This window comes from Osmia bicornis, chromosome 9 (assembly GCF_907164935.1).
Source record: "Osmia bicornis bicornis chromosome 9, iOsmBic2.1, whole genome shotgun sequence".
NCBI classification, from domain to species: domain Eukaryota; kingdom Metazoa; phylum Arthropoda; class Insecta; order Hymenoptera; family Megachilidae; genus Osmia; species Osmia bicornis.
In genome coordinates, this window is record NC_060224.1 from 2,260,588 (window position 1) to 2,281,114 (window position 20,527).

Consider the following 20,527-nt stretch of genomic DNA (forward strand, 5'->3'; position numbering starts at 1 on the left):
ATAAAAATTATGTATTTATTTTCCATCATTCTTATTGTTATTTCAATAACTCCCCTCCAGTTCAAAATTATCCTTCCACTCCGGTGTAGGCGCTTTTTCCCCTCTTTTGTCATTACGAATCGTGGGTCACCCAGACGTCAGTACTAAGAGGATAACATTGGTTTAATAGGGTAGGATACTCGGTTGAACGTCTCCCGGATTACAACGCTCCTCAGCCTCTCTAACCCTGGATTAGAACGACAATCTTCTCGGTGGTTTGACAGGGTAATAGGATTTGAGAAGGCGTTTATTACCTTTTACCACTGTTTACATTTGATCACAAACGCAAGGATTGTTCTGGAATGACAAGTTGCAACGTCAGTAACATTATTCAGGAAAAAGGAATTTTTATGAAGACATCCTTGTTCGCATGATGCAACGGTTTGTGAAAAATTCCCGGTCCGATGGATATATTCAATTTTCGCAATTGCCTGCATAAAGCTACGCTGCACCCCGGTGCAAGCAACGGGTAGTCCTGTATATCAGAATGTTTGCGCTCGTCATTGTTGCGTCTCTGACATTCGATGCATTCCTGTGCCGCTTAAAAACCGTTTAGTGTCTAATAGCAATCTCAGCTTCCTCTTTCTGGACAATTCAGATGACCGACGACGAAGCATCCTGTGCACAACGGGACGTACAGCACACCCGGAGTGCGTTGACTTCCCTGATATATGGACACGCAGGTCTTTCGATAGGGATGAATATCGACATTCGTTGGTACGCTCACAATGGAAGAGGTTGGTGGAGTCGTCTTCGTATGAGACGTTACAACAAACGTAACAGGGGCAATATATTTAGTACAGGAAGGAAGAAACCTTGTTGAAGTGAATAGGAAAATATTAATAAACATCCCACGGGAAAAATATTGGGAATTAGAAACTGAAAAGTTGTCTTGTAATCTTTTGAAGCTATACCTTTGTTCTTAAAAATATCTTTTATTAGTTCATAACAATTCAGACAAAGTTTTTCAAATTATTTGCGTTGTAATTCGATTTCGTACACTGGTTCAGGCATAAAATTACCGCTTGGACCATAATTGCATACCACAGAGTAATACTCGTGCGAACTTACATTATATGCTATTTTACCGCAACCAATGAACTTTGTCTTGGCCCAAACTAATTGAGTGTAAGCACTCACGCCGCTTGTACTTCTGTAATTAACAAATAAATTAGTTTTCATTTAATGTAAACATTTTTGCGAAAATCAAATATGAATAACGTTTACTTAAACGTAGGACTACGTAGTTCGTACTCAGGTAAAGGATTCGAAATGCCGTAGGACTACGTTGCACGTATTCAGCCAAAAACTTTCAAATGACGTAGGACTACGTCTCCGGTCACAAAAGAGTAAAGAAAGAATGGTAAAGACTTACGTAAGTCCGGAAACTTTATTGCGGTCCATATTTCCTACTTGCTTGTACCATATGTCCACCATATCTGATGGTGTTGCAGTCACATTACCAGTAGTCTCTTTTCTAGCCGAATTTTGCCCGACCAGGAATCTATCTACAATAAAATCATTAAGAAATTATAAACAAAATTCTGGGAAGCTGCAATTTAATTGTGTCTTACCAACGTGTCTGCATCCATCGACAATGTTTTCGCACTGGATTGCCCATCTCTGAGCTATTTGCGCTAGTTCATTGTCCCAAACCTGAATAAATACTTAACAATAATTATATATAATTAACGCATTTAGGGTGATATGTAGCATAGCACACTATAATTAAAATTATTCAGAATAATGGCACTTGCTAATTAACAAAGCAATCAATGTGTTAATCGTACCAATTTTGGCATATTCTTTGCCGGTGGTTGTGGTCCTGGATTTCCTTTTATTTCATAACCCTGAGCCACGAATGATCTATGCTTGTTGTGTGCATTAACAATTTCCCTTCGCTCTTTGGTTGTTAATCCCACAGATATTACTTCGCCACAGGCTGCTGCCGGATTCGAACTCTGAAACAACATCAAATATTTTTGTTAACAACAATGTTTTTGTGAAATTTTAAGAGCATTCTACAAAATGTGACGGACTTAAGACACTTCGATTACAGATTAATTTTTTTATACTGACCTTATACTTGCACATAGTGTGCTGCGATCCACTTGCCAGGCATATATTATTAGTGCAATTGATTGCCGAACTTGCAGTTGCTGCAAATGCAATCACAATAACGATACCTAGAAATCTCTTCATAATTGAATATTTGTTTGTCACTGTACTATTGCCACTCACAATTACTGTCACTGTGGATATGAGAGTACGGACGTGCTCGCCGATATATACCTGTTGCTTTATCAGTTTAGTCACAGAACCAGTTAATTTCTTAGTATCACAATCTTTTTTATCACATTCTTCCTCCCAACTTTTTCTCCTAAGCTTCACGCATTTTTCGCAGTAACTTACAATTAGATGAGTTCTCTTGTATGAAGTAGCTTTGTTTCCTTCAATTTCCACTTGAAAGAATTATTTTGAATAGACACCAAATGTTTAAACTAAGCGATATTTATTTGTAAATCTATGTAATTATCTATTATCTCAGTAAGTTTCAATATTGTAAAACAAACTTGTTTACAAGGTGACCAAATTATTGTGATATGCTTTTTCTCTCTAATAGAAATGGTCTAGAAGTAATCGCTTTGGAAGTTTTTGAGGATCTTAATCGCTTTCTGTTATCAATATTCATTGATCAAGCTCCAAAGTTGATAACGATAAACAAAAAGATTGATAATGGTGACAAACCTCAAGCCACTTCTTATGAAATAACATTAGACGCATTATACTACTAAGTAAAATGTTTTACATTTGGCATTTTTGTAAAATTATGACTTTTGATGTCACAATTACATCGAGGAGTCGAAGAAGAACATCGAAGCTGAGATTCGAACATTAAGACCTCCAACGACGAACATCGACGTGACCACGATCAACATAATCAGAAAGATTTATTAGTAGAAACTACATCCTTAAAAAAAGTCAGAAGAAAGAAAATGAAATTGGTTAAAAGAAAAATACAATTTCTTTTCCATTGTCTTTAAATCTTCAAGGCAATATATTAACATCATAAATATATCTTGTCAAGATGTTCTGTTTATTTTATTTATTTTCAAAAATGAACTGCGTCAATTTTTTTAAAATAATTTTTTTACATAGTATACCTAATAGAGGGTCACCAGGAACCATTAAGCCTACACTCGGAGTGCGTCGACTTCCTGATATATGGACACGCAGGTCCTTCGATCAGGATGAATATCGACATTGGTACGTTCACAATGGAAGAAACTGGTGGAGTCGTCTTCGCAAATTACGTTGCAACAAACGTATCGAGGCCAAAATATTTACCACAGGAAGAAAGAAACCATGTTGAAGAAGCTAACGGAGCTGATCGCAAAAGTATCTTAAGTGTGAATAGGAAAATATTAATAAACATTCCAAGAGAAAAATATTGTAAATGGAAAATTGAAGTTATCGTGTAATCTTATAAAGCAATGGGTTGGTTCTCATTCTATTAGTTTATATCAATTGAGAGATTGTTTTTCAAATTAATCCGCCGCATGTCGATTTCGTACACTGGATCGTACAAAAAATTACCACTTGGACCATAATTGCATACCACATAGTAATACTTGTAAGAATTTGCTTCATATTCTATTTTACCGCAACCAAGCCTATTCGTCTTAGCCCAAACTAATTGAGTATAGCCTTCCACGCCATTGGTACTTCTGTAATCAACAAACAAATTAGTTTTCATTTAATGTTAACACTTTTGCGACGAGCGATGACCGACAAAACGTTTAGCTGAATACCGGATGTAATTTCCAAAAATCTGTACTTGAGTATGGAAAGGTTTTGCTGTTTGCAGGTATGTGAATATAATTATTACTTATCACTGTGATGGATAAGTACTCAGGTAAAGGATTCGTAATGACGTAAGACTACGTTGCACGTATTTAGCTAAAGAGTATGAAATGATTACGTCTCCGGTCACAAAAGCGTGAAGAAAGAAAGACAAAGATTTACGTAAGTCGGGAAACTTGTTTGCGGTCCATCCTTTGTACTTGATTGTACCACGTATCCACGACGGCTGATGGTGTTGAAGTTGAACTTCCAGAATACATTCTAGCCACGTTTTGCCCGACAAGGAATCGATCTACAATAAAATCATTAATAAATTATAAACAAAATTCTGGAAAGCTACAATTTAACTGTGTCTTACCAACGTGCGCACATCCACTGATACCGTTTTCGCACTGGATTGCCCATCTCTGAGCTATTTCCTCCAGTTCGTTGTCCCAAACCTGAATAAATATTAAACAACAAATATAGATAGTTAACACGTTTAGCGTGATATGTAGCATAGTACACTATAATTAAAATTACTCAGAATAATGACACTTGCTAATTAACAAAACAATCAATGCGCTAATAGTACCATTGTTTCCATATTCGATGCCGGTGGTTGTGGTCCGGGATATCCTCTTCTTTCTATACCCTGAGCGATGAATGATCTATGCATGTTGTGTGCATGAAGTATTTGCCTTCGCTCTTTGTCTGTGAATCCCACAGATATTACTACACCACAGGCTGATGCCGGTTTCGAACTCTGAAACAACATGAAATATTTTTGTTAACAACAATGTTTTTGTAAAATTGTAAGAGCATTTTACAAAATGTGACGGACTTAAGACACTTCGATTACAGATTAATTTTTTTATACTGACCGGATACATGCACATAGTGTGCTGCGATCCACTTGCCAGGCATATATTATTAGTGCAATTGATTGCCGAACTTGCAGTTGCTGCAAATGCAATCACAATAACGATACCCAGAAATCTGTTCATAATTGAATATTGTTTGCCACTGTACTATTGCCACTCACAATTGTTGCTGTGCATATGAGAGTACGGACGTGCTCTCCAATATATACCTCTTACTTTATCATTTTAGTTACACAACCAGTTAGTTTCACAGTATCACAGTTTTTCTTATCACATTTTTCTCCCAGCTTTCCCTCCTAAGCATCACGCATTTTTCGCCATAACTTACAAATAGATCAGTTCTCTTGTTTGAAGTAGCTGTGTTTCTTTTAATTTCCACTTGCAAGAAGTATTTAATCGTCAGAATTTGATAGTTTTAGAAATTTTTGGAGATCTTAATCGCTTTCAGTTTCCGCATTATGTTATTAAAATTCATCGATCAAGCTCCAAAATTAATAACGATAAGCAAAATGATAATGGTGAAATACCTCAATCCAATTTTTATGAAATAACATTAGACGCATTTTACTATTAAGTAAAATGTTTTACATTTAGCATTTTTGTAAAATTATGACTTTTGATGTCATAATTCCATCGAGGAACCAAAGAAGAACATTGAATCTGAGATTCGAATAACTAGGCTTCCAACTTCGCCATCCATGTGACCAGATTCAAGGTAATCAGAAAGATTTATCAGCAGAAAGTGCAACTTAAAAAAAAAGTTAAAACAATGAAAACGATATTTATTAAAAAGAAATATAATCTCTTTCCATTATCATTAGATCTTCAAGGTAACATATTAACAGCATAAATATATCTTATCAAGATGTTCTGTTTATTTTATTTATATTCAGAAATATCCTGAATCAATTCTTTTAAATACATTTTTTTACATAGTATACATAATAAAGAGTCGTCAGGAACCATTAAAGAATACACAGGAAGTGCTTCGACTTCCTGATATATGGACACGCAGGTCTTTCGATCGGGATGAATATCGATATTCGTTGGTACATTCATAATGAAAGAGACTGGTGGAGTCGTCTTCGCAAATTACGTTACAACAAACGTATGAGGGGCAAAATATTTAGTACAGGAAGAAAGAATCCATGTTGAAGAAGCAAACAGGGCTGATTCCAAAAGGATTTTAGGCGTGAATAGGAAAATATTAATAATCATTCCAAGGGAAGGATATTGGCAATTAAAAATTGAAAAGTCATCGTGCAATTCGATAGCTTCTTATGAAGCTATACGTTTGTTCTCATTTTATTCGTTTGTATCAATTGAGACATTGTTTCTCACATTAATCTGTTGGAAATCGATCTGGTACACTGGTTCGCCGAAAACATTAGCCGTTGGACCATAATTGCATACCATCCAGTAGATCTTCCATTCGTCTGGTTGATATATTATTTTACCACAACCAACTCTATTCGTCTTCGCCCAAACTAATTGAATGTAATCATTCGCGCCTTGGTTATTTCTATAATCAACAAACAAATTGGTTTTCATTTAATGTAAACACTTTTGCAACGGGTGATGACCGGCAAAACGTTTAGCTGAATACCGCATATAATTTCCAAAAATCTGTTTCTGAGTACGGAAAGGATTTGCTGTTTGTAGGTATGTGAATATAAGTATTGCTTATCAATGTGATGCTTATGGTTATTTGTTGTTTAAAATTTTTAAAAATCGTATGTTGAGAGTGCTTATTGAAACGTCGGAATACATTGTTCGTACTCAGGTAAAGCATTCGAAATAACATAAGACTACGTTGCATGTATTCAGCTAAAGAGTTTGAAATGACTACGTCTCCGGTTACCAAAGCGTAAAGTAATAAAAATGGCAAAGACTTACGTGAGTCGGGGTACTTGATTGCGGTCCATATTGTTTACCTGATTGTACCAGTAGTCTATTATGTCTGATGGTTTTGTAGTCACAGTTCCAGTAGTCTTCATCCCAACTGCGGCTTGCCCGACACGGAATCTGTCTACAGAAAAGTTATTAATAAATTATAAACAAAATTCTGGAATGCCACAATTTAACTGTGTCTTACCAACGTGTGGGCACGTATCGGCAGCAATTTGGCACTGGATTGCCCATCTCTGAGCTACTTTCGCCAGTTCTTCGTCCCAAACCTGAATAAATATTTAAAAATAAATATAGATAGTTAACACGTTTACAGTGATATGTAGTATAGCACACTGTAATTAAAATTATTCAAAATGATGACACTTGCTAATTAACATAGCAATCAATGTGTTAGTCGTACCAATATTTGCATATTCGATGCAGGTGGTTGTGGTCCTGGATTTCCTCTTTTTTCAAAACCGTTAGCCACGAATGATCTATGCATGTTGTGTGCTTCAAGTATTTCCCTTCGCTCGTCCTCTGTGAATCCCACAGCTAATACTTTGCCACAGGCTCTCGCTGGTCTCGGAGTCTGAAACAGTATCAAATACTTTTGTTAGCAAAAATGTTCTGGTAAATTTGCAAGAATATTGTACAATGGTGGTTATACTGACCGGATACTTGCACATAGTTTGCTGTGTTCCATTTTCCCGGCATTTATCATTCTTGCAGTTGATAGCCGAACTTGTAATTACTGCAAAGGCAATCACAATAACGATACCCAGAAATTTCTTCATAATTGATTCTTCGTTTGCCACCGTACTACTGCCACCCACAACTATCGGTGTGCATATGAGAATACGGCAAACGTGCTCGCTTATATATACCTACCTATTGCCTTATAAGCTTAGTCACAAAACTACATATGCTAGAGATACAAATTTGGTACCGTTGGAAAGGTCTTGATGAGAAACGCTGAAAATCGTTGACTTTGTGTTTCTGGATGGTCAGGGTCAACAGATATTGAGATTTTACCACTTTTCGTAGAGATACATGTAAAAACAAGGTGCAACAGCTTGCACGCCATATGCACGCATAAACTCCTTGGGTTCCTAAATAGTTAACATTGGCACGTAGTTTTAAAAGTAAACAAGGTGAAATTAACAAAGACACAGCTGTCTAGGAACCCACGGAGTTCATCAGTGCACCTGGTGTACAAGCTGATCTGACCTTGTTTAATTGTTCTTTTAATTAACCGACTTTGAAAAAGGAGGTGGTTACTTAATTCGATCAGTATATTTTCAGAAATGCACCGTGTCAATTTTTTTACATAATATTCCTAATGAAGAGTCGCCAGGTGCTATTAAGCCTTCACTCGGAGCGCGTCTATTTCCTGATATATGGACACGCAGGTCTTTCGATCGGGATGAATATCGACATTCGTCGGTACGTTTACAATAGAAAAGGCTGGTGGAATCGTCTTCGCAAATGACGTTCTAACAATCGTATCAGGGGCAAGATATTTTGTGCAGAAAGAAAGGAACGTTGTTGAAAAAGGTAACAGGGCTGGTCCCAAAAGTATTTTAGGTGTGAATAGGAAAATATTAATAAACATTGCAAGGGAAAAGTATTGGGAATTAAAAATTATTTTCTTCTTTTATTAGTTTATAATAATCGAGACATTGCGATTAATCGAGGAACAGTAACTGTTACTGTTATTTTCTGATTTGGTATATTGGCTCGTTCATGTAATTGCCACCTGGACCGTAATTACATACCACATAGTACTTCTTCCATTGGTCTGCTTCATATACTATTTTACCACAACCAAGTCTATTCGACTTGGCCCAGACTAATTGAGTGTAATGACCCACACCGTTGGTGTTTCTGTTGGTAATCAACAGACAAAATTAGTTTTATTTTAATATAAACACTTTCGCGTCATATGATGGCTGGCATAACGTTTAGCTGAATATTGTGTATAATTTCCAAAAATCTGTAATTGAGTACGGCAAGGTTCTGCTGTTTGTAGATATGTGAATATCAATATTAGCCATCAGTGTGATGCTTATAGTCATTTGTTGTTTAAAATTTTTAAAAATCAAATATGAAAATCGTTTATTGAAACGTAGGACTATGTTGCACGTATTCAGCCAAACACTTTCAAATGACGTAGAACTACGTCTCCAGTCACAAAAGTGTATTAAGAATGGCAAAGACTTACGTGAATCGGGATACTTGATTGCGATCCATATCTTTTACTTCATTGTACCACATGTCCACTATTTCTGATGGTGTCGTAGCCACAGTTCCAGTAGTCATTGTCATAGCCGCGTTTTGCCCGACATAATATCTATCTGTAATAAAATCATTAATAAATTGTAAAGAAAATTCGGAAAGTCTACAATTTAATTGTCTCTTACCAACGTTTCTGCATGAATCGTGACCGAAATTGCACTGATTTGCCCATCTCTGAGCTATTTCCGCAATTTCATTGTCCCAACTCTGAATAAATATTTAATAATAAATATAGATATGTAGTATAGCGCACTATAATTAAAATTATTCAGAATAATGGCACTTGATAATTAACAAAGCAATCAATGTGTTAATCGTACCATCGTCTGCATATTCGATGCGGGTGGTTGTGGCCCGGGCTTTCCTCTCTTTTCTGAACCCTGAGCCACGAATGATCTACGCTTGTTATGTGCTTCAAGTATTTGCTTTTTCTCATCGGCTGTGAAACCCACGGATATCACTCTGCCACAGGCTGCTGCTGGTTTCGAATTCTGAAACAGCATCAGATATTTTTGTTAGCAACAACGTTCTTGTAAAATCGTAAAAGCATTCTACAAAATGTGAGGGACTTGAAACACTTCGTTTCCAGATTTATTTGTTTATACTGACCGGATATTTGCACATGGTGTGCTGTGTTCCACTTTCCCGGCATTTATCATTGTTGCAGTTGATAGCCGAACTTGTAATTACTGCAAGTGCAATCACAATAACGATACCCAGAAATCTCTTCATAATTGAATTCTTTTTTGCCACTGTACTATTGCCACCTACAACTGTCGGTATGCATATGAGAAAACGGAGAACGAGCTGGGTGATATTTACCTGTTGCCTTATCAGTTTAGTCATAAAACCAATGAATTTCTTAGTATAACAATTTTTCTTATCACATTTTTCCTCCCACTCTTACTTCCTAAGCTTCAAGCATTTTTTACTATAACTTGAATGCGTTCTCTTGTATTGAAACAGCTGGGGTTTTAAAAGAAATAATTGTTTCTTTTAACTTGAATGCATTCTCTTGTATTGAAACAGAGGGTTTTTAAAAGAAACAATTGTTTCTTTTGATGTCTTTTTAATTTGAAAGAATTATTTTGAATCACTACACATTTTAATTATCGTTTGTTTTTAATTTTTCTTTAAATCATAGACTCCTAATCTTTGAGCTAAGCAATTTCTTTGTAAATCTATGTAATTATTTATTACCTTGGTAAGTTTAAATATTGCAAAACAAACTCCTTTGCAAAATGACCAAATTATCAAGATATATTCAAGGCGAGGGACAGCTATAATTACCAGCATGCTTTTTCCTCGTGATAAAAATAGTTCTTTAACGATGTCAAAGTTACGCATTTTATTGAAATATCTTATTGTGCTTCTTTTGACCCTTGACTTCAAAAAATGGGGCTACGGTAGGCGGGTGGCTACTCCTGGAAAAGGATCTTGGAAAAAATACTGAATAGATCCATTTATACTCTCACCTGACCCTGGAATTTAGTCGTGGGGATGGTTTTGGAAACTTTTGGAGATCTTAATCGCTTTTCTTTTCCTAGTTATTGCGTTCAAAATTCATTGATCAAATTCCAAAGTTCATAACGATATACATATCATGACTTATATCGACAGAAGTGTTTGAAGGTTGATAGGATCGAAATCTATTTTAGTAAGAAATAAATCCATGGTAAAGGCGTCTACACCCAGAAAAGGGGCGCGTTCGACACCTGTTGTGTTGTTAAATCTTCTACAGGATATCTCCCACAGGATATACCTGCTGCGAGGCAAATCGGTTGAATGAAAGTAATCTTGCTAAGTCGAATTGAAAATGACTCCTGAATTTTCAAATTTACAGCTCCATATAGAGAACCTTCTTATTACTATTTAGTAGTTGAAGACAATATCAAAATAAGCTTCACAATTAACCCTATAAATATTGTACATGTTTAATATCAAATTGATCTTTTATTTTAAGCTCCAAAAGCTTTAGTTATATCTTATCACTGCTGTTGATCTAATAATTGAAGATCTTTTATCTTAATCTTTCAGGAATGATGTTTATTAATTGGAAGTAACTGTTATCTTACAAATGAAATGTCTATTTTATTTTCAAGAACGATTCATTTACTGTCGCTTTCCCTTTTTACTTTGACTCGAGACCTCTTTGTTTTTTCTTTCTTCTTCGACATCTTTCTTCAACGTCGCAGTACTAGATTCTGGTGGTTTGATTTGTTGACTGTACTCCAATAGTTTCTTCGTGGACCAAGGACGAGGAGTTTTAAATTCCAGATCGATATTGAACTTCTTATCACCTGCGCTGCTCTTCCTCTTAAACTTCAACAAGAATATATTCGGATTCTCTGCTTGATCAATCGTGTTCCTCAACTTAAAACCCTCATCTCCGTGGTGGTACTGAAAATCTGTTGATTTCCGATCTTGTTCTCGAGGTCGAGGATACAGCATTACAGTTCTATTTCCTGAATCTTGAACTTGACTTTCTTCTGCTTCGACCCGTCTACTAGGAAGAGGATCCTCGACGCAGTCACACGGAGGATCGTATTCCACTCTACCAGGTTCTGTCTGTGTTCTAATTACCACTCTATTGTTATTAATAATAGCTTCGATCTCTTTATAGGGCAACCCTTTCTCAGCAATCTCCGAACGAATCTTGCTGGATCTCTGATACTTTGTCTCTGATGGTTTTACAGGACAACATGTCGAAGGGTCGACGATTCTTGGAGCTGGTGGAGGACATTTTTTAGGGGCTGACTTGATGGAGACATTTTTGGAGGCGCAACAAGGTGAACAAGGAGGTTTTTCTTTCTTTGGTGGACATCCACATTTGTTTGTTGCCAGGATCATTCTTACAGTCGTTCATCTTGATAAAATAAAAAGAGACGTAGGATTAATTTTGGCAAGGATACGATGGTGTCATCAACTACAATATAAATATCTCACCTTTTTTTATTGTTAACATGATGAAGTTATGGAAATTTAGTTGATGGTTGTAAAAGTGTCATGATGGTAAGGTTGATTGTACGATGTGAAGATATATGATTTCTTGAATACCATGAATAACGGCAGAAAGCAATCGATTTCAGATCCATCAGTGTTCTCCAGTGCACTCCGTTAACCCATATTCTTCTTTAAACATGCATTAACAAATTCTCATTTCTAAATTGCAAGTGTTGTATTACTTCTCTGATAATCATAATTAACATTGATCACCATGTACTCCTGTCCTCCTATGCCACCTCCACCCTGTCCTCCACCATGTCCACCTCCTCAGCCATCGTCTGGGGATTCTTCCTCAAAATATTACCGAGAAATTGGAACAGCCATGATTGGTAACCAACTGATAATTCGTATAGAAAGAGACAAGTCGAAATCGAAGAGAAATCGAGACTGGGATCCTCCTTGCGATTGTGATGTGATTGAGATCCAGAGACCAACGAATAAAGAAGGACCAAAGATACTGAAAGGTGGCAATAACAATAGAATCGTGTTTCGTATACAATCAAAGTCACAAATTTCGAAAAAAACTGATAACGATGACAAGGCTCAAGCCATTACTTACGAGGTAACATTAGATAACTTTTATTAGACACTTTTGTAAAATTATGACTTTTCGTGTCTTACTATGTTTTCAATCATTTTCTTCAACGTTCCTGTTTAATTAGATGGGTCGGTGCAGTGGTGGTCCCAACACTAATGATCAGTGTAGAACCTTCACTATTTATCCTGTGATGAATAGTTCAACAAACGCGCAGGAAGTACATACAGATCGTGTTACTGAAGGAAATGAAAATGTGTTCATGTTGAAAGTGAAGAAGAAGACAGATTCCATCGAGGAGCCGAAGAACAACATCGAAGTAGAGGTTCGAACACCGAAACCTCCAACTCCGCCATCAACGTGACCAGGATCAATGCAATCTGGAAGATTTATCAGTAGAATCTGCATCTTTAAAAAAAAGTCAGAAGAAAGAAAATGAAATTAATTGAAAACAAATATAATCTCTTTCCATTGTCATTAAATTTTCAAGGCAACATATTAACGTCGTAAATATGTATATCTTATCAAGGTGTTTTGTTTATTTCATTTATTTTCAGAAATGAACTGCGTCAGTTCTTTTCAAACAATTGTTTTACATAGTATACCTAATAAAGAGTCGCCAGGAACCATTCTTTATCAAGGTTCTTTATCATGGCATAGCATTCAAATTTTCTGGTAGCACTGCTCAATGAATTACTAGAAGCGAAATTCTTGAATGAAGTATTCAAGACGAGAACGAGTTGTACACTAGTCAGCAGGCTGTTTGCTCATTCGTCCTCTAGACCAGCCATGGAGAATCGCTTCGTTCCGGCCGGATGAGCTGTCTTCAAGTTCCTCCTCTCCTTTCTAGCCGCATGGTCCAATCGCTGAAGAAACCTGCTGTTTCTCAATGAAGAAAACGAGGGAACTTCGAAACGATTGATGACGCGACTCTCCTGAGGATTCTATTCTCTCCATTCAAGAAATCCTTGTAATTGCCACTAACTCCTCTGTCGCCTGTAACTTAGTCTAGAAATGATCATTCATGACTTCCATTGAAAAACTTTGACAGAATTCTAAAGAATAATCTTCTAACATGGTCGCTGAGGAGATTTAAAATTTCAATTTCTAGAAGATTTAAGTGAATAAATTAATATAATACTGCATACCTGCACCGTCGAGAATAAATTCCAGTAACGCCCATAATCGTTCACTATTGAGGATTACAACTTTTCATCGAGCCAACTCGGAACATCGAGAATTTCTAAATATATCGATGACAGTTCGTGAAATTCACTCAACTCTTTTGTCTGTTCACCTCCACATTTTTTTCTTAGTTCTCTGACATAAAAAATGGGCCTTCAGTGGGCGGGTGGTCATTCCCGATGCTTTGGAAAAAGTACTGAATGGTTCGATTTTCTTCAGTCCCATTCAGACACGCACCTGACTGCTGACTTTGGTCGTGAGAATCGCTTCAGAGATTTTACCAGACCTAATTGACGTCCTGCTCTTTGGAAGGTGAAAAAATCAGAATAGAAGGTTCTTCTTTTCCTTGTTCTACAAAAAAAAGATTACGTTCATTTTCTTCTTAAAAATTGGAGCCTTTTCTTGTGTCCTTATTAATAAGCTTTACAAGTAATTATGTATAGAATTAGGAGGAACAAATTGAAAAGTCGATGATCTACCGTTAGGTGGCTTCTCAGGGAGGATATTTACTTTGAAATGGATCAATGGTAAGTGTTAAGGCAGCCACGCCCAGAAAAGGGCGCGATGGACACCTGTCGTGTCCTGTGGGATATACCTGTTCCTAAACAAACTACTTCAATGCAACATTCTGATGCTTTTCAATCGAATTCCAGAAGACTTTTCAAGCTATTTGTCACGAATAATTATTTAATTTCATAAATTTTATATTATATTATAAAGTTTGACAGAGACTGAGTTATGAAGAAGAAGAAGAAACGAGAAGAAAAGTCATGGCGATTGTTACAGAAGTTCATAAAGGTGTCGTTCGAGTTGTGTGGTCTTGTTCGACAAAGAGGGTGACCAATAAATTAGGTGATCCATAAGGAAGACAGGCTCTCGATCTAGGAGAAATAGTCGTGGCACTTATTATCACGGCCGTAGGTGGAAAACCAGTCGCCTTTTCCAAGCGGGAGCTGTCTCGTAAAGAAAAAGTCTGCGGTCAGTACTGAATAGAACGACAAGTGACCAGGATATTATACGTGGGACGAATCTCTTCAGAAGATAGAAAAGAATCTTTAAACGTTGAAGATACGTCTTTCAGATGAAAGAGTGGCGATAATTCATGAGTTTCGATTCTAGACCCAAACATTTTCGCACGCTTCTATCCTTAACAACTATAGAGTATGATAAAAAATAGAATAATAAAGAAAATTTATACATGTCGTTCACTTCTGAATTTTCATGAATGAAAATTCGCACATTCAATTTCCACACTCATCCTTCGTTCATTAATAAAATTAATCGTCGAAGCGTTTAGGGAGAAACGAAATAAATTCGCAGGAAAACAGAGAGCAGGTAGGAAGAACGTGCGACTTCGCCAGGGGTGGTCTACGTTTGCTTCATTGTCCCGAAAGCCACCGCAACTGAAAACGCGGTGACACATTCACGGGACGTAATATCATCGTTATATCACACAGATGCGTCGAGATTTCCTTTTTATATTGTGGTCGCGTAGCTTTTGTGCTATCTTTCTGTCTTTCCTAAAGGGAGAACCCCTGGAGAGATGTGGTATATACGTCTCTGCGGGGTTGTTTAACCGACTTGCTTCCCCTGTCGACAGCTATGGTGATCTGTACACGTTTTCGCTCGCATGCTTCTTCCTGTTTCCCTTCTGACACCACTGTTACCTGCAAAATATGCAACCATTATGAATAGGCAAAGGACGTTTGGGATCTGGGACAAATTGCTGCGATCCTTTTCAGATAATATTTGCCTGTGGTTCGTTAGGGTAGCCGGTATCGATCATGGGGTACCATGGCGTGCAGCTATGTTAGAATGTTGAACGTAAGATTTTCATGAAATATAGAAAAGGTTTCTAGAAATTATTTTTTAATTGGTTCGACCGATTCGTCATTTATTTCACGAGCGCAGACGCGTCGTCGTCGATGAATATCGTTTGACAGATATATCCAAATTCATGATTTCGACATCGTTACCGTCATTAGGAACATCGAAACGTTTATCATGCTCGAACCTCTAATCGTGCTAACAGTATTGAACTGTTTCTTCATGTTCAGCTCAACAGTGACAACCTGCGCGTTATGGTAATCAATATTATCAAAATGATCTCAGCCTCGTTTTGTTCAGCACTGAATCGATACTCGACAGGTGGCAATATCGGAATCATCGATGTTGTTTCAAAAAGGATTCAATGAGACACGACTTGTCGAGGATGAAGACAACCTGTCCTGGACGATCGTCGAAGAAAAATGGGAATGGGAGACAAGATAGTACAGTGAATGGAAATGATAGACAAGATAGTATTGTGAATGGAAGTGATCGTAGATCTAGTTCCACTGTTCATAGAGATAGTAAGAGCTCGAAGAGAAACTCGAAACAGAAGTCAAAGTCGAACATGAAGTATCTGCTTCAGGAAAGGATATCCAGCGGGGAAGAAGTGTCTTCCATGTAAAAATTACAATGAAATAGTGTTAAAGGTTTATATATTGATTTTTCTAAATTTTAGATACGGAAGTAGAGATCTCGAAGAGAAGACAAGAATGTCAGAGGCTTCTCAAACAGCCAATGAAGCAAAATCAGCTGTTGTGATGGAATACTCGACTGTCCAGAAAATTGTACAAATTTTAGACAACGATGTGAATCTATCTGCCACGAGGATGGCAATTAGAGAGATGAACCCTAAACACCATAATGATGAGAAGAAAGTTCAACAGATCCTTGAAGAAAAGTCTGAACCTGAATCCGTAACTGTGTATGAAGCAGTGCTTGAAGAATAATTTGAATGAAAATTACAAACTGAACACGATGGATCTTTAGTAAAATATTAGGTTTACATTTTCAAGTACTAGATTTAAAAGGAGCACACTTTGTGTTAAAAATGAAATCTGTTTTTCTGTAACAATATTAATTTGCAATCTATAGTTACTGAGCGGTATAACCCTTTTCTAACAAAAATAAAAAATATTGAACGTATCTGGCAAGTTTTCTACTCGGATCACGACGTTACAGTGGTCTTCAGGTTCTCAATGGTGGGGAACAGTGTGTACTTAGACCACACCAAGAGAATCCTTTGCTCAGTGTTGATGTTGCAGTTTAACGTTGGCCTCCATACGTTGCACACAACGTTTTTGGAAGAATTTTTTTATCTAAAAATCTGTACTTGTGATTTTTTTCTTTTGAAGTTCAGTGTTGAATCATCTGTCATCTAGAAACAGGTAAATGTAAAATATAAAAATACAAATACAATTTAATTACTATCAGTTATTATTAATTTTCAAGTTATATGAAAAATGTGAATTTATATTTTGGAAAAAAATTTGTTGTTTTCATTTAATAAACAAATCATCCTTGTATTTCATGATATTAGCGACTAACATCTTTTTTTGTAAGTGCAAATACTAAATGTTCAAGTTCAAACTTTCATTTCCTAGAGTTTACAGTTGTTTTTAATTAAAACAAGTAGATACTTAGAATTTCAAATTCCAACACGTTCCATCGATTGCCAATTAGAAACTCTGTACAGTTTCCAGAATTAAGAGTACAAATATGATAATTAAGTCATTGAACTTACTGCCATACCATTCATATTTAAAAAAAGACTTTTCATTTAGAGACAAAATACTGTTAAAATGTAAAACTTTTTAAAATTTTCTAATTTTCAGTAGAATCTACTTTCAATGTACGAGCGGTAGTTTTGAATACTAAACAAATTTCATTTCAAAGTAAGTCGAGAACCAGAAAGTTTTCGAATCGAATTTGTCAGTCGAAAAGGCACCCACAATTCCCATTGTTTACATTTATCACACTTTCTCCTTTCAAACGGCGATTTTCTCAAAGTTCACACCGAGTCTAATCAATTGCGATCACGTATAACACCGAATGATGTTCGGCCGAAAACAAGCTTTCTCCGATCGACATACAGAAAACGCCTGCACCCAGGATTCAACGGTGATGCAATACATAATCATCGTAGAATTCTGTTCACGTAGAATCTTCTTTTTCACCGTGGTGTTCGCTCTTTTATAAATGGAAAAAAATCGTTTCACCTTCGAGCTTCTGATGATTTACGCGTAAAAGGTACTTGTCTGAGGTCACAGAACTGAATTCCGGAAGCACGACACCGATAAATCGTATGCATGGATGATTATGATTACAGATTAGCGCTCGATTATCTTAAAACTATGAATTTTCTATAATCTTCAATCTCAATATAACTCTCGCAAAATTCCTGATCGTTTTAAAACTCTTGGAAGATATAAAAGGTTTTAGAAACGTTTAGAAGATAGAATTACAGACATAATATTACAGAGATGCGCGTTGTGTTACAAGAAAAATGGAAGAGATCTCGAATTTCGCACATCGTTGGCAGAGACAAGTTCCTCGAACGAAAAACGATGCGTAAGAAGTGTCAATATTTGATATTATTTCCTTCGTTGAAACTGATAATCTTCTGAGAAAGAAGAGTACCTACGCTCAGTTCTTTCGCAAGTGTTGCCAATGTTTGCAAGGATCTCAGTTCCGGTTAAAAAAAGCAAATTTACCTTTGCAGCGAAGAATGACACTGTTACCGCCGACGGTCGAGCAACAGAAACGCATAAACGAGGAAGTTCCGACCGAGCCGGAAATGAGGAAACGCGATGTCGCCGCAATACGCAGCTGGCTCGCGAAACAACCTCATCTGCCTAATCACATGGGTATGATTTTCTAAAATTCTTTCATATATTAAGATTAAGAATACAATAGTTACACTTAAACAAATGGATCCTTATAGAATTTCGCGATTAGTCTTCGGATGATCAAGCGTGTCCCTTCGTTTTCAGATGACGTTAGGCTGGAGAGATTCCTCTTCGGTTGTAAAAACAGTTTGGAACGATGCAAATTGATTTTAGAAAGATACTTCAGCGTTCGTACAGCAATACCGGAGTTCTTCGCGATCCGTGATCCTTTATCACAGGAGATCCAGGAATGCTGCGAAGCAATGTAATTAGCGTAACTTTTACCGTGTCTGACACCTCTAATACACTTGTAGATTTTAAGGTATGGTTTCTTTTCATGTATCAACAGCCATTACTTCGTTTTACCGTCGTTGACAAAGGATGGCCATCGTGTGAGCGTTTTACGACTGCGAAACACCGCGATAGAGAAGTTCTCTATTCAGGCTATCTCCAGAAGAATTCTTATGGTGTTAGATGCACGTTTGATGGAAGAACGGTGTCTGTCGAACATCATGGTCATCGATCTCCAAGTATCGATCTCTTGAAATTGAAATTCTACTTTTAATCGTACAGTTGTATTTATAAATGATCTCTTCAGGGATTCAGCGTGGTGCACTTCACGAAATGCAGTCCAACGCAGAGTATCGTGAGGAAATCGATGCTGGCTGTACAGGATAGCATGCCACTGCGTCTTCACAGAGTTCACTTCCTCCATGCACCTGCGTTTATAGAGAATATTCTTAACATATTTTACCCCTTGCTCAAGGAACGTCTCGTTCAAAAGGTACTTATATTTAGTTCTTCAAACTGAATTTTCTTATTTAATTTCATGGTCTTTCATTATTTTTAAGTTTCGCATCCATACTGGTGGTGGAGAGGAGTTGTATCCTTACATGGACAAAGAGATCCTGCCAAACGAATGGGGTGGTCATGCAGGCACCTTTGATCAGCTGAATGGTTTCTTCTTACACCCTTCACACGAAATTAAAGCATTGTTGCATAGCGTCTAATTCATAAATATTGTTTTCAGACGCATGGAAGAAGAAAATTGAGAAAAACAGAGATTGGTTCCTCCGCGAAGAGAAGATTAGTCGAACAAACGAAAACGCGAGACTTCCTGAATCGAAATCAAGGCTGCTGATTGAACTGGAAGGATTGCAAGGTTCCTTCAGACAATTAAACATCGATTAAATAAATAGAGAATTCTTAATAAATAAGAATCGTCTGTTTTTTCTCTGGGATATAAATGTACAATTATCTTGGATCTTTTTAACTTTGCGATAACCGACAACATTCTGCGAAGTCCCCTAGATAGCGCCACGGAAGAGTTCCAAATCCACAGGCAAGCATTATCCAGGGTAATTTCGCTGAATGAAAGCTACAATTATCTAACCTAACGATCTAACGCGTCACATCAAAGCTGTTTCATATTGTAATATTTTGCAAAAAGTACATTAAATGTTTATGTAACTCTAATCCATTATACAGTATCCTTTTATACTGATCATACTTGTTTATGTGTTGTTTGATGTTGTTGAAGATATTCTAACATATCTTTCCAATTGCAATGTACTTATATTGTCCTATAATAATTTCTGTTAATTACTATTGATAATCAAACATTTCGGCTAAATTCCCCAAAATACTAATTTCTTGATACATTTATCAGAAAATCTTAGGGATTTAAAGAAATCTAACTGGGCCGTCTACTTGGTCCGTTTTCTCGGTTCAAGCAACTTCAACCATTCATGATATTTAAATCTGAACAATATACTGATTCCGAGCAAGTATTACACACGTTTAACGATTCTCAACTGGGTATAACTTCCTGACCCATCAAACATAATTTAACTTTTATCGACTATTTCCTATACTCTTGAAAGTGATTCGAACTTTATATGCCATTAAAATTGAATGGAATCAAATGGCAAATAAAATTGTCCGTTGAAAGAAAATGAACCGTAGTACGATCGATTACGCAAACTGCAATTAATTCGACTAATTCAATGACGGTGACCGTGCTGGCTAGATATACAATATCCCTGTCCTGCCGCACTGTACAGTACGACGGCAGGGTGGATTGATTTTTCGCCCCCTGACGTCACTACGGGGCTAGCATGCGCGTGTCGGCC

The 20,527-nt window shown here is 36.8% G+C and overlaps 5 protein-coding genes across 10 annotated transcripts; 3 read left to right on the forward strand and 2 right to left on the reverse strand.

Annotated features, from left to right (window-relative positions):
* Window positions 1-954: 954 nt before the first annotated feature.
* Window positions 955-9,799, reverse strand: LOC114876779 (venom allergen 3-like). Of its 5 annotated transcripts, none has more exons than XM_046287001.1 (5): window positions 9,564-9,792; window positions 4,478-4,648; window positions 4,262-4,343; window positions 1,415-1,547; window positions 955-1,192 (listed from the first exon to the last, which is right to left on the reverse strand). In XM_046287001.1, the coding sequence occupies exons 1-5, from the start codon at window positions 9,684-9,686 to the stop codon at window positions 1,012-1,014; spliced, it is 690 nt and encodes a 229-aa protein (XP_046142957.1). In that variant the 5' UTR covers window positions 9,687-9,792; the 3' UTR covers window positions 955-1,011. The 5 variants fall into 5 exon arrangements, with proteins under 5 accessions (XP_046142957.1, XP_029044436.2, XP_046142956.1 ...); XM_029188603.2 differs by lacking the exons at window positions 4,262-4,343; window positions 4,478-4,648; window positions 9,564-9,792 and adding exons at window positions 1,614-1,695; window positions 1,830-2,000; window positions 2,119-3,544; XM_046287000.1 differs by lacking the exons at window positions 955-1,192; window positions 1,415-1,547 and adding exons at window positions 3,131-3,767; window positions 4,066-4,195 and having other exon boundaries at window positions 9,564-9,765.
* Window positions 9,800-10,064: 265 nt separating this feature from the next.
* Window positions 10,065-11,804, reverse strand: LOC114876781. Its single transcript, XM_029188598.2, has one exon. It carries the CDS (start codon window positions 11,802-11,804, stop codon window positions 11,067-11,069), a length of 738 nt encoding a protein of 245 aa, XP_029044431.2. The 3' UTR covers window positions 10,065-11,066.
* Window positions 11,658-13,124, forward strand: LOC114876786. 2 transcript variants are annotated; one of them, XM_029188605.2, is made up of 3 exons: window positions 11,658-11,743; window positions 12,314-12,522; window positions 12,623-13,124. In XM_029188605.2, the coding sequence occupies exons 1-3, from the start codon at window positions 11,716-11,718 to the stop codon at window positions 12,857-12,859; spliced, it is 474 nt and encodes a 157-aa protein (XP_029044438.1). In that variant the 5' UTR covers window positions 11,658-11,715; the 3' UTR covers window positions 12,860-13,124. The 2 variants fall into 2 exon arrangements, with proteins under 2 accessions (XP_029044438.1, XP_029044437.1); XM_029188604.2 differs by lacking the exon at window positions 11,658-11,743 and adding an exon at window positions 11,848-11,966 and having other exon boundaries at window positions 12,044-12,522.
* A 2,768-nt stretch (window positions 13,125-15,892) lies between these two features.
* Window positions 15,893-16,457, forward strand: LOC114876795. The gene is made up of 2 exons (XM_029188615.2): window positions 15,893-16,128; window positions 16,187-16,457. The coding sequence occupies exons 1-2, from the start codon at window positions 15,893-15,895 to the stop codon at window positions 16,455-16,457; spliced, it is 507 nt and encodes a 168-aa protein (XP_029044448.2).
* A 321-nt stretch (window positions 16,458-16,778) lies between these two features.
* LOC114876778 (alpha-tocopherol transfer protein-like) lies at window positions 16,779-20,513 on the forward strand. Its single transcript, XM_029188596.2, has 7 exons — window positions 16,779-16,895; window positions 18,230-18,374; window positions 18,501-18,660; window positions 18,745-18,925; window positions 18,994-19,179; window positions 19,247-19,352; window positions 19,426-20,513. The coding sequence occupies exons 2-7, from the start codon at window positions 18,236-18,238 to the stop codon at window positions 19,584-19,586; spliced, it is 933 nt and encodes a 310-aa protein (XP_029044429.1). The 5' UTR covers window positions 16,779-16,895; window positions 18,230-18,235; the 3' UTR covers window positions 19,587-20,513.
* Window positions 20,514-20,527: the final 14 nt, after the last annotated feature.

What these genes read in the sequence shown, in the direction of transcription:
- LOC114876779 (XM_046287000.1), bottom strand. Translation starts at nt 9,686, where the DNA reads ATGAAGAGATTTCTGGGTATCGTTATTGTGATTGCACTTGCAGTAATT. An exon ending in CATCGAATATGGAAACAATG is followed by an intron (nt 4,344 to 4,477) that starts GTACTATTAGCG and finishes ATATTTATTCAG; the next exon opens with GTTTGGGACAACGAACTGGA. An exon ending in AAACAAGTTTCCCGACTTAC is followed by an intron (nt 3,768 to 4,065) that starts GTAAATCTTTGT and finishes TGTTGATTACAG; the next exon opens with AAGTACCAATGGCGTGGAAG.
- LOC114876781 (XM_029188598.2), bottom strand. Translation starts at nt 11,804, where the DNA reads ATGATCCTGGCAACAAACAAATGTGGATGTCCACCAAAGAAAGAAAAA.
- LOC114876786 (XM_029188604.2), top strand. Translation starts at nt 12,172, where the DNA reads ATGTACTCCTGTCCTCCTATGCCACCTCCACCCTGTCCTCCACCATGT. An exon ending in CTCAAGCCATTACTTACGAG is followed by an intron (nt 12,523 to 12,622) that starts GTAACATTAGAT and finishes CTGTTTAATTAG; the next exon opens with ATGGGTCGGTGCAGTGGTGG.
- LOC114876795 (XM_029188615.2), top strand. Translation starts at nt 15,893, where the DNA reads ATGAAGACAACCTGTCCTGGACGATCGTCGAAGAAAAATGGGAATGGG. An exon ending in GGGGAAGAAGTGTCTTCCAT is followed by an intron (nt 16,129 to 16,186) that starts GTAAAAATTACA and finishes TCTAAATTTTAG; the next exon opens with ATACGGAAGTAGAGATCTCG.
- LOC114876778 (XM_029188596.2), top strand. Translation starts at nt 18,236, where the DNA reads ATGACACTGTTACCGCCGACGGTCGAGCAACAGAAACGCATAAACGAG. An exon ending in TCATCTGCCTAATCACATGG is followed by an intron (nt 18,375 to 18,500) that starts GTATGATTTTCT and finishes CTTCGTTTTCAG; the next exon opens with ATGACGTTAGGCTGGAGAGA. An exon ending in TCATGGTCATCGATCTCCAA is followed by an intron (nt 18,926 to 18,993) that starts GTATCGATCTCT and finishes TGATCTCTTCAG; the next exon opens with GGATTCAGCGTGGTGCACTT.